At 37.0% G+C, this 12,303-nt stretch overlaps 1 protein-coding gene across 5 annotated transcripts in view; it reads left to right on the forward strand.

The window, feature by feature from the left end:
* CHD7 (chromodomain helicase DNA binding protein 7) overlaps positions 1-12,303 on the forward strand; it is a 133,323-nt gene that overhangs the window by 98,711 nt on the left and 22,309 nt on the right. For all 5 annotated transcript variants that reach the window (XM_074577089.1, XM_074577092.1, XM_074577093.1 and 2 more), the window contains 3 exons: positions 5,145-5,321; positions 6,804-6,947; positions 9,276-9,531. In XM_074577089.1, coding sequence (XP_074433190.1) covers positions 5,145-5,321; positions 6,804-6,947; positions 9,276-9,531 — 577 coding nt within the window. The remainder of the gene's footprint in view (positions 1-5,144; positions 5,322-6,803; positions 6,948-9,275; positions 9,532-12,303) is intronic.

Here is a 12,303-nt window from a genome sequence, read left to right on the forward strand (position 1 = left end):
ATAATGTGCATACATTGGATGTTATTGCAAAACAGCATAATCTTCCTCACTTAAGAGGAAAAAAAGAGCAGAAGTTCAACCTGATTTGATGTATTGTGGAGTATTATTTCCAGCCGAGCTTAAATAAGTGATAGTGGTGAATTCATATATTTAGATTTTCTGTAAAGCATTTGATTTTATGCCACTGGATATTTTGATTAATAAACTAGAATGATATAAAATCAATATGGCACACATTAAGTGGATTTAAAACCAGCTAACTGATATTTCTCGATGTAATTGTAAATGAGAAATGATTTGCATTTCCAGCGTAGTTCTTCAGGGATTGGTTCGTTTACACGAGCTATATAACACTTTTATCAATGACCTGAAAGAAAACATAAAATCATTACTGAGGAAGTTTTCAAATGACACAACGATGGGGAGAGTGGTAAATAATTAAGACAGTTCATGGATACAGAGTAAGCTGTGTTACTTAATAAATTGGATCCAAGATAACAATACTCGAAATAGTTAAATATAGGGCTATCTGTGGACAAGGAAGGGAGATGATTCTTACGGTAGGGAGAGTTTGGTTCTGGGAAGGCTGTAAGACAAACGCAGATCCCTTTTTTGTCATTACACACAACGAGTTAAACATGAGTTCATACTGTGAGACTGTGGTTAAAAGGACTAGTGTAGTTCAAGTGTGTAGGAGGAAAGAAATCTTTATTAAAGAGCAGAAAAGTTACAGCATTCTCCTCTTTGTCAGTAGTTTAGGGGTAGTCCAGTTCTGCCTAGTTCTCGCTTTCTGTCCTCAAAGACTGTTGAAAAACCATAGTCCTTAGAGCAAAGCTATGAGGGTGGTTGTGAGATAGAAAATATGGTTTTACAGGGAAAGAACTGAGTAAAAACTGTTTTGGAGGTGATGACTGTGGCTCAACTTGACATGCCATAAGGGCAAACAGAAATAGGACCATGTACATAAATATAGTAGAAAAGCACATACTAATTTATAGTAGTTAGAAGTTGCATCTGTTTGGCCTAGGAAATAACCATTTTCTCAGCAATTTATCAAAGAAACTTTCAAATCAAAATCATATATGCTGTTGTTAAAGAATATTGATTTGAACAGTGGTTGCTATACTGAGGTCTAATGGTGTATAATCCCTACAATAATAATTACATTTAGCTGCTTAGCTAGATGCAAATGAACTGGAATTGATTTGTACTTTTTCTGGTTTTAAAATTATTTCTTATCAGAGATAGATATTTTGTATCAAATTTTAAAATGTGGGTTTATACAAATACTGTCTCTACTGAAGTATTTCCTGTGTTAAAAATCATGTATGTTTGTTTGTTATTTAAGTGGTGCTTGTTCTCAGCATGTTTTTCCCCTTAGGATGCAGCAATTATGTTGCATGAAACCTGAAGGAATGTCATCAGAAAAATCCCCACTTACTGTACAGATTCTTAGCATTATTTTGGCAATATCGTTTTACTGATCTAAAAGCAAGTAAAAGGATCTAAACTAAACTAAAAGGATGCAGGTGCAGAAAGTTTTGTTCCCTCTGTTGCCATATTCTTTAACTTGCTTCTTGTAATGACCATGGGAGTCATTTGACCCCATAGTGAGTAATGACAAAACACTCATGGCACAGAAAAATGAATTATTTTCTGCTAGCTTTGCTCCCTGAACTGGCTTAAGAGCAGCATCATACAATTGCCATGGTTGGGGATAAAAGAGAAATGGAGTGAACTTGTCCTTTCGGTGGCAGCTAGTTAGATGTGTCATGAAATCACCTTCTGTGTTCCATTCTGTGTAAGATTGTGTCAGCTGTGAAATGCATGGTAGAAAGTGAATTACAGGAAAAAAATCTGTTCATGTTCTGACAAAAAGGATCTCCATATAGTATTCAGTCTGGCATCCTCTAAAGTACCATCGGTGGGCACACGATGGGGGGTGAGAAGGGAAAGAAAGAAGGCAGGCTTTGGCAGTGTCATTTCTAGTCGCCTTACCAAACACATCAACCCAGACATTGGCATCTTTGGCTTTTTAGGTCTTAACATGAAAAGAGGCCTCTCAAGCTGAGCTGTTTCTCAAAAAGACAATTGAACGTTGAGAAGGTCTGAGCAGCTTTGAAGGGCAATAATAGGGGAAAACATGCATAAGAAGCACCTACCCCATGTATAGTAGCGTGATTTTCAGAGTCAACAGCAGTAACCGGAGTCAAGTTGTTGTGAAAAAACCTAGAGAGTAGTAAATAAAAAACTACATTTCTGCAGTAGTGTGACTTCAACACTAAGGACACCATGCTACCAGAGACTTTCCCCTAAAATCCCTTCCTGCTTTAGTGCTTGTGAGGGTCACATAGGGAAGCCTGTTACGAAGTTCTTGAGCAATATAACTGAAAGGTCCTTCTGGAGGTCTTCCCTGCTTGGAATATCAAATAAAGCAGTTTATTTTCTGTAGTACTCTACCTTTGAGTTTTGTTGTAAGATCAGGTAAACTGTATATGCCAAATAAAATTCATGACAGAGCCCTGCAGAAGAGTTGACTTGTTTGTGATGGAAATTTACTTTGCAGTGTAATGAGGACTAAAAAGAGAAGCTACCTGGCTCACCTGCAGAACAGAATGCCTTGTTCTTGGTTGATTTTTAACTCAAAATAATGCTGTTGATATTTAGTACGTTTTCTGGCTTATCTGGTTCATTCCTTTGGGGCTCAGTGGGTGTTGGCTTGAGAGTGTTTTCTTGTCTGCGTGGTTTTCTTCCCTGCTGAGAAGCTACTGAGCTACAAACATGTCATCAGCGTAGCATTACCTCAGATTTCTGCAAAGAATGTTTAGCGTGCAGCATTTTAAGGCAGTATTTCACCAATAGGGACTCTTTCACTGAAGATGACATCAAATTCCATTTTATAAAGCGGCTGCGACTTAGTTTTCCAGATGCCTTCTGGCTATAATTAGTTAACATGCACGTTTCTTGCATCTGTTCTCTTGTTGCTCTAAGTGGAGTCTGAGGTTGGTGGGAAGAGATCATAATAATCTTTCGTGGTTCCCATTGGTGGAATGTGTATCTTTTTAGAAGTCTGCTTCTTGTACACATCTAATTGATCTTCTCAGTTTGTATCTGCTAAGAGGTAATACCCCAAAACATAACCAAACTTTTATATTCATATCTAATTGTTGTACTCAACCTCTGTTGCTTGAGCTACTTCCAGAAGAATTTCCCAAACAGAACAGGAAACTGCTACCTGTTAGGAAGATTGATGGAGCATCAAATCGAAGAACTTGTCTGAGTAAACGGATATGAAATTCCTGTGGTTCCAACATCAGAGAATTTCATTTGGATGCCACGCTGCAACAGGATAAATTGATTCCTTGTTGCCTAAGAATTCACCTGTGACAATGCTATAGGTCACTTTTCTGATATTTTTTACATTTAAATTTCTCAAATGTGACATTAATAGGATTACTTAGGATTTTTTCCCATACTTCCCCAAGCGTTGGAGGCCTGAAACTGTTGAACAACAACATCATTCACCTTTAAAACTCTTGGAGAGCTCTTGGAACTTTCTGTTTGATTTACTCCGGTGTTCTTCAGTACAGCATTTGACTGTCTTTCAAATAATGTGAGCTCTTGTGGCAAGACCGCTATGCATATTTTAATGTGAGATTTAGACAGTTGTAAATATGTAATCAAGGATCGGTCTTATGATTTTTGCTTCACCTGGATGTGCTGCTTTATTTAGTGATAATTTTTGAAGAGCACTGCTTGCCATATAGTTGTGAGGTTGCTTGTGAAAGTGTTTTCCACCACTTTGAAAGAATCTCCTGGACTGCATTCTCGTATTTTCACAGTTATATCTGGCTCATTAAAAAGTTACAGCATTTCAATTTGCTGGCTAAGTTGCCCACTTGGTGTATTTTCATCTGCTGTTTGTTAGGTAACAACTCTTTTCCTCCCTAAGAAGATAAATGTTTCTGGACTATGCTGTGAGAAAGCACTGTTGAGCAGGTCATTACTTCCTCTGAAATACTCCTGATGTGCATAGGCAGATTTAATGCTAAGTTCAGGATATCAGGTTTCCACTCGTTTTATTGAGTCAGTAGCCATTTCTGATTTCCACAGTTTGGAGAGGATTATATACAGGTCGCTTATGAAAGGATTCAGACTTGCACATGTTTGAAGGAAGAAATCATCACCTTAATGTAAAATATATGTTTCTCTTGAAATGTATTCAATATGCAACCTATGACATAGCCCTGCTTTGAGAACGTAGAGTGGTCTTAAATTTGTGTGAGGCCCATCCTTACAGACACAGTGTTTCCTGTGCAGACCCAGTGCCACTGGAGATAACAAGTTAAATTTTTCTTTGAACAGCATTGGGAAGAAATATAGCATAATGTTAGAAAGATGTTAATTTCATGATCTTGAGTAAAGTTTGAAACAGAGTCTTAGTATCAGCTCTGAAAATAAGACCGTCAACTAACCAAATAAGTAGTGAATATGGTGCCAGACATGTTGAACTTTCCTTGACGCAAATTTACAAAAATATATATTTATATGCATATGTATGTGGGGATATACATTCTCCGTTTAAGAGTTCAGAAATTTGCTTCCTTTCAAAGCTGTGTACTAGAATTGTAGGTGTTTTGGGATACTTGATGTCCACCAGGAAAAATTTACAGTTTATTGGGAGCAAAATATTCTAATAGTCATAAAAATGAAGCCTTAATGTATTTCTGGCTTATTTGGATTTGGGAGGACCATCACATAACTTTGATTTAAAAGGAAAAAGAAAATTCTCTTGATAAAGTCTGAAAACCTTATTTGAATATTGCAGCAATACATTAATGCTTCAAGGCATTAGTATAATCCATATGAATTCTGACTGAAATACTTGTATAACAGCTTCGTAATGAATATGCAGTGATTCTGTGGGCCTTTTCACAGGATTAAAAACATACCTAGCATGAAGCCAGTAGTAAACTTGCATGTTTGTATTCCCTCATTGAGTCAGCAATAATGACTTCATTTACTTAAAATATCTTGCCTATTGTACTGTTCTGTATTTATAAAGGATGGATTTTGAAGATGAAACAAATATACTTCCTTTCTTTGCTAGGGAGTTTACTTTTAACTTTTGTTGTTCTTTCTAGGGTCGTGTGATAAAGGGGTCCTACAAGTTCCACGCCATTATCACAACATTTGAAATGATCTTGACTGACTGCCCGGAGCTGCGTAACATTCCATGGCGTTGCGTGGTCATTGATGAGGCCCACAGGCTGAAAAACAGGAACTGTAAGCTTTTGGAAGGACTCAAGATGATGGACCTGGTCAGTGTGTGCATCTTTCACATTTATGTCTTCTGTATTTCTATTATGGTTTCATCAAAAAGTAAAATGAAAGGTTTTTTTCTCAAGTAAAAGCATCAAGTGCTCAGAAGAATGAGGGAATGCAGCTAAGAAGGTTTTTAAAATACCTGGAAGCATATGCGTACCTTGAATTTTGGAGTGCTGATGTTTCATAAGTCTCTTCATGAATTTAGACCAAGAATTATGTGGATTCTATTAAAAGAACCAAGATGTTGTTCGCTTTCTCTCCTTTCATGTGACTTACTCTATAGTCACTTCTTCACATAGACCTTTATTTAAAGGTATATTATGATTAGGTGGCCAGATATGGGTGTGAGAGTTAAACTGCTCTGCACTAACGTCAGTTCTAATGTTAATTTGTTGTTTGGCCATAAGGAGCTTCTTTCAGACTGGCTAACGAAAGGAAAAGTGAGTTGATTTCTGATCCTTACATAAATATCTATTACACTAATACACACATAAGCACACAGAGAAAAATAAGATGATGGTTTTTAAAGATATTTACCATTTAAAAGGCAAAATTTTGGCTTTTTCTTTTGGCCTGAAGATTCTTTAAAAATGTGAGAGGAATGCAGTCATGCTAAGTTAATACCTGGAACTCAAAACCTCTTATTTCTGATAAGAATGAAGAGACATAAACATTAGCTTACACAAGCACTGGTGACCTGTAGGTCACTTGTAGTTTCTTTTTCACCTGTTTGTTAAACAGTACTTGTCTTGAAGGACTCTTGAGGCTTAACGAATGAAATTTTGTAAAAATGCTCTATACAACTTATTTTCCTTATTATGGCTGATATCAGAGAAAAGACAGGCTTATAGGCATGGCTATAGATGGAGATATGGGCCTTCTCACTTCAGTTCTTGTTCTACTACAAAATTCTTCTTTGACCTTGGACTAGTGCTTAACCGCTCTGGGCTCCTCCTCTAAAGCAGTATGCAACTTTTCCTCTTGTCTCTGCCAGTCTCATGTGCTCTGTTGTGTGTAGATGGAAAGCAGGACTCTGCTTCAGGTTTCCTATGTTAGAAGCTTACACCTACCCGGAAGAGATTCAAGTACTCAGATCTATTGGAGCTGTAGTAAATCGATGGATTTATACTGGAAGTGATGGGATAAGTTCAGCTGTTATTTTGCCATTGTATTGTATTTGTGCCATTGTTCATTGTATTTGTGAAAGAGCTGGAACGTTGTGGGTCAGTAAAATCTCTTCTTGTGTCTGGAGGACTTTTGAAGGTGCTTAATTACTGATGTATTTTTCTGGGCTATCGCTGAAGGAAGGTCAGAATACTACTTAGAAATGTTTTGATAAGACCGATATGTTGGGGGAGGGGAGAAGAAGCAAAGATGAGAGATACATACGGGGGAAAGAAGAGAGAATGTTGTTGATTTCTCCATTGAAAATGAATTTAGATGGATTCCTAGGCAATTATTTCTTAACCTTTCAGGAACATAAAGTGCTGCTTACTGGAACGCCTTTGCAAAATACAGTAGAAGAGCTATTTAGCTTGCTTCACTTCTTGGAACCAGGTCGCTTCCCATCAGAAACCACATTCATGCAAGAATTTGGTGATCTGAAGACTGAAGAACAGGTAAACTTCTCCTGCACACTCACTTTTCTATTTAGATATTGTGAATTTATCTATTGTATTATATCTGAACTTCATTACTTGCTTTTACAAGTAGTACCTGTTTACTTTTTGAAAGACCACAGTAGTTGTATCTCTGTGTTTTTGTTTGTTTTCATTTTGTTGAAGTTTTTTTGCCTCTGACCAGAAGTCATTTTGCCTTATCATTGTTTTTTTTTATCCGTTGTCCAGTGGTCAAACAGAAATGGCAAAAGTTTCCGCTCATTAAAATGTGGTGTTTAAAAATGGGGGTGGGGTGTCTTGTGATAGTTGTTGGATGAAAATACTTCTAGAATTGCTTGTTTGCTCAAAGAGAATTAGCTCGTCAGTTGACATTCTTCCTTAAGTGTCAGTATCAGTGAGGGGACTGTCCTCATAACTTCTGTGGAGTTAACATCTGGGAGTTTTATCAGTGACTTCTGTGCAAACAGGAACATGTTTGAAACCTAGTTTAGCAAGAGGCAAGCAAATGGAGGGAGGTTTTTTTGACTGACTCAGGAACAGATTTCTCCAGCTGTCCAATAGAAGAAATGATAAATCAATGTAAAATGAAAGACTCTGTGCGGCATGTTTTAGATCTAAAATGTGAAAGCTGCTGATGATATATAAAATCACAATTTCTGCTTGTATGTATGAAGATGTTTTAAAAAGTCAATAGGTAACAGTCCAATCACTGTTACATTAGGAGTTAACTGAAGCATGGCATCTTAATTTATGCATTTTAATTTGGCCCTATGATAATCTAATGTCTCGATTGCATGCGTTTTTGTGTGCAACTTTGTTGATTTTGTCTGAAAATTCAATTTCTTATATTTCTCACTTTTGAGTGCTTGAATTTGTTAACTTTCTTTGAGAGCGACTCTCTCATAGGTAATAGCCTAACTTACAAAGCAGCTCTCCCACCAGCCCCTTACCTCGTAGAAAAATCATAGCGTATTCTGGGGAAATCCTAGGATATATTTCCACAGATTGTGCAGGCAGTTGTATGCCAGTTAGGCTGGACTCTGACCTGATTGGAAGTGAGCCAGCTCTGATCCAGGAGCCATGTAGTCCTGTTAATATAGTGTTTGAGCTGACATATCCTAACTCTCAACATAGCTTTTGTCAGGCCAGCTCAAAATGTCAGCAGGGTAGAACTGGAAATTTTTGAAGCCCATACATGGAAATATTATTAAAAAAATGCCATCATCCATGAGCAGAATTGGAACCTGGATTGATTGGGCCAACAAGTTTTGGAAGAAGTGCCTTCTCTGCCAACACACCATTAGATGTTTTGGAATTTGATTTATCTTTGAAGTGATGGGAGAGATTACATGTTAGTGAATTAGGTTTTCTCCTCCATTCCCTGCAATCCTATTCAGTGTATTTATTTTGTTCATCCCTCCATACTAATTTATCTTCTTTCTCGTAAAGTTGCTTTGTTACTAAGGGAATGATGTGAGTTCAGGAGAAAGTATCTTTTTTTCATATTTCTCCTATGCAGCTCTGCATCAGGAGATGATGACTGACTGCAGGGTAAATTTATCAGCTCTTCAACACTGAGCTGATTTGTACTTTGAGAGGCAACCTAAATGCCCGTCTTTTTCTATATGGAATATTCTTGAGCTTCTTGTGTAAGGGGAGTTTAGAGAAACTTAACAAAATTTAGCTAATTTTTTTGAGGAAAATAGACTTCCTTCCCCACTATCTAGGATGTGTCTTAAAGTGTATGCTACAAAACCTGGAGACACTAAAAATGATCAGTGTGTTAAAAATTTACAGAAATAAAATGTTTTCATTTTGAGACCAGGCCTAAATGGTTTTCTACTTCAGTGCATGTCAAAACTAAGGAAATAAGAAAATAATTAGAAGCAGATCTATGAAGGGAAAAAACAGCGTTAAACACTCTGTTTAGTGGTTAGAAGTTAACTGCAAAGCTTGATCTTAAAAGTCATATTTGCTTATATAGCTGTGCTTACTTAGCATTAGCTTTGCATGACTGCTGTGCAGTACTGTCCTTGTCTACAAGAATAGTTCTAAGTTGAAGTCTGTTTAACAACATTCACTAAACAGAAGTGTTGCACACTAAAAATTTACTTTAGAAATGTATATCTCGCTGTTTTAACAAGGAGAACTCAGTCTCGAGGTCACTGAGGAAAGATTTTTTTTTTAATTTTTTTTTTTTTTTACAAATGCTCTCTACTTGCGATCTGAGGTAGGAAACAAGGGGTTTAGAATTAAAGAAATGGAAAAATAAATATTTGAATCCGTACAGTTTTTAATTTAGTTATTTATTCAACCTGTGTTTCTTAGGTGCAAAAACTCCAAGCTATTCTGAAACCGATGATGCTGAGACGTCTCAAGGAGGATGTAGAAAAGAACCTGGCCCCCAAAGAGGAAACCATCATTGAAGTTGAGCTGACAAATATTCAGAAGAAATACTATCGTGCTATTCTTGAAAAGAATTTCACATTTCTTTCCAAGGGTGGAGGTCAGGCAAATGTACCTAATCTTTTAAACACTATGATGGAACTAAGAAAATGCTGCAATCATCCGTACCTTATTAATGGTAGGCCTCCTATTTTTCTCATTCAAAAAATTATTGTAAGGAAGTTCAGTAAATTAGAAATTGTATTCTAGTATGTCTTTCTGTTTATTCATTTATTTTATGTAGGAAAGTGAGATAACTTTTTGGGTTCTCTTAGATATGGGTGTATGCTAGTCAGGACAGCATTGCTTTTGAAGACATCTGTGCTGCTTTTTTCGAAGGCTTCCTAGCCAGACAGAGTTAGTGTTTGGATTATCAAGGTTTCCTTTCTGTTATTTCTGACAAATAAGACAGTGGTTATCATGCAGGTTGTTGAATGCTGTCATGAATATGGCAATCTTTTCTTCAGAGTTACAGTTAATGCTCTATGGAAAGAAAATAAGTAGCAGCTACGAGATAGTAACCTAAAATTTCTGAGTAAAAGTTGTGGGTAAGAAATGATTATCAAGAATGCTTTTGTGGCCACATGTTGTCAGTTCATTTTTTTCATTTAACTAGTCAGATTTGTTTAGATGTCATATTAGACTTAACGATGAATACTCTCTTTCAGTGTGATGCTGTTGGTTTTAGATCAGGATTATCTATGGCAGGTACTATATGATCAGCCAGCTACCTGTAGCTGCCTGAAGTATGCTAAACTGTATGGCTTGGTCGGTAACAGAAGCCTCTATAAAGGGCTGTATTCTACTAATTTCTTGTTTCCCAACTCTTATGTGTATATATATACTGTATATGATTTATGCTGTAGTTGGCTTAATGCTGTTTATAAGCTTCATGGTGAAAGACAGTTTAGTTCAAGAGCCATATGTGACTTCAGTTTTTTACTGTATGACTTCCATATTGCAGTGGCTTATGTTTTTTTCTTGACATTTTTTGTTTAACTGGGGGGAAAAATGCTTAAACTGATTCACAAAATGACATTTAATTATATTTCATGTACAAGTAATTATTCCAAAGACTTGATATAGGATTACTCCAAAGTACTTCAGCCCAACCATGCTGGTGAACTGCTCAGTTTCTAAACTTGGATAAGCATACAGTAAAGTAGTTTTGTGGTTCTGGTAGGATTTTTTTGTTTGTTGGTTGGTTCTTTGTTTTAAGTTAACCTATTTTATAAATGAGTTTCACAGAAAATAGTTCAGGCTGTTCAGGTTATGAGCTTCAGAACTCGATGCTTTTTATATTTTTTGCTTTTCAGCTAGTTTTAACCTTGCCATTGTATTTCCTTATTTCGTGTTTGCTAGAAGAAATAAGTGATTGTTTTGCTGCTACTTTGTTTTGTCAAATAGAGTTCATGAGTAGTACCTGCAGTGTTGCCTACAGCAGTGATTTTTTTTTTTTTTTTTTTTTTTTTCCTCACAAGTGTTGTGTCATTTGGTGTCTGTTAGAGACTGTTGAAGTCCAGGTGGCTATATAGAGAATTTTGAGTGTTTTTTTGATGACTCTATCTTAACCCTAATAAAGGGAGATGGGGTTGTCTCTTGAGTGCTTTTGCCTTTATAACATTTTTTGTGACTTTTGAATATTTGGACTTGCTTAGTGTCATGCAGCAACATGGCAGATGGGTCAAGCCTTCAGATTTGAGGGAAAAATAAATAAATCCTGACTATTATTAGTGTGGCGGATGGAACTAAACAAATATCTTCTTTGTAGTTCTAGGACTGAAAATACTCTTACATTCTGTAGTTGTCTGAGCCTGGGGTTTTATTTTGTTGGTCAGTAATTAACATCTTTGTACTTAGAGTGATGGCACAAGTTTATTGTCATTTTACCAAAAGGTCTTGCAGTGCTAGTACATAATGTTGCATAGTGTTCTCTTGATGAATGATTTCTTGCAGAGCAAGTTCTTGAGACTTAACTGTTTTTATAAAGGTGTCTCTGAATCCTTCTCATTTTCTTCCAAGTTTACGGGTTTTGGGAGCAAGCACTACTGCATGTGTATTTGAATATGCAAGTAGAACACTGTATGTTTTGTTCTGCATAAAAGCTGCAAGCAAGTCTTCTAGATAATCTTCAGTTAAGAGCCGTAGAAGGTTATATGATGGAAGTGGTATGGTAAGAGTTGAATATGGAGTGTTTTTTTAATTTGTTTCTTGATTGGTAGATCTGTTCTGAGGAGGAGAAAATGGTGGTCTGCTGAGGCTGTCTTTGAGTAGAGTTATAGAGGGAGTGACTGCCTTTTGGGTATTCTCCAACAAAGTTGGGGAAAGCATTGTCTGTCATTTTTCTTGGAGCTGGCCTCCTTGTTTTCCCCCTAGCAACCATTCTCAAGTGCTTATACATCATTCCTCTTTCTCTGTCCGAGAGCCAGCAGCGAGGAGTGCCTCTGTACTTACACATCCTACAGTGTTGACCATTAGAAAGGTTTCTTACTCTGTTTCATTTACCCTCTTGACCCCTGAAAGCCTCTCTCAATTATGAGCGGAAGTGGGGGTTTCCCTGATGGACCGAGTACACATTCACATCCTTTCCTTTTATCCCCTTCTAAAAATCAGCTAGGGTAGGAACTGGTGTTACAGACCTGCAGGTACTACATCAAGTAGCCTTAGGGTAACAGGCTACTCAGTCTACATCACTTAATTGCAGTTGAAGTAGAAATTAAAAAGACAGGTGAGTCTTTCACAGGGTTTATCTAGGATAGGTTTATTGGAAGAGCATATTTTTGGAGGTCATGATCTGTAATGGAAGTGGGTCTTGCTGAGGCCAAACTCTGATACTGAAAATTCACCCGTTTGTGGGCTTGTTGTGGTGTGCTTGACTTGGGTGGTTAGCTTTTGCAGATGCTGAGTTTGC

This window comes from Larus michahellis, chromosome 2 (assembly GCF_964199755.1).
Source record: "Larus michahellis chromosome 2, bLarMic1.1, whole genome shotgun sequence".
NCBI classification, from domain to species: domain Eukaryota; kingdom Metazoa; phylum Chordata; class Aves; order Charadriiformes; family Laridae; genus Larus; species Larus michahellis.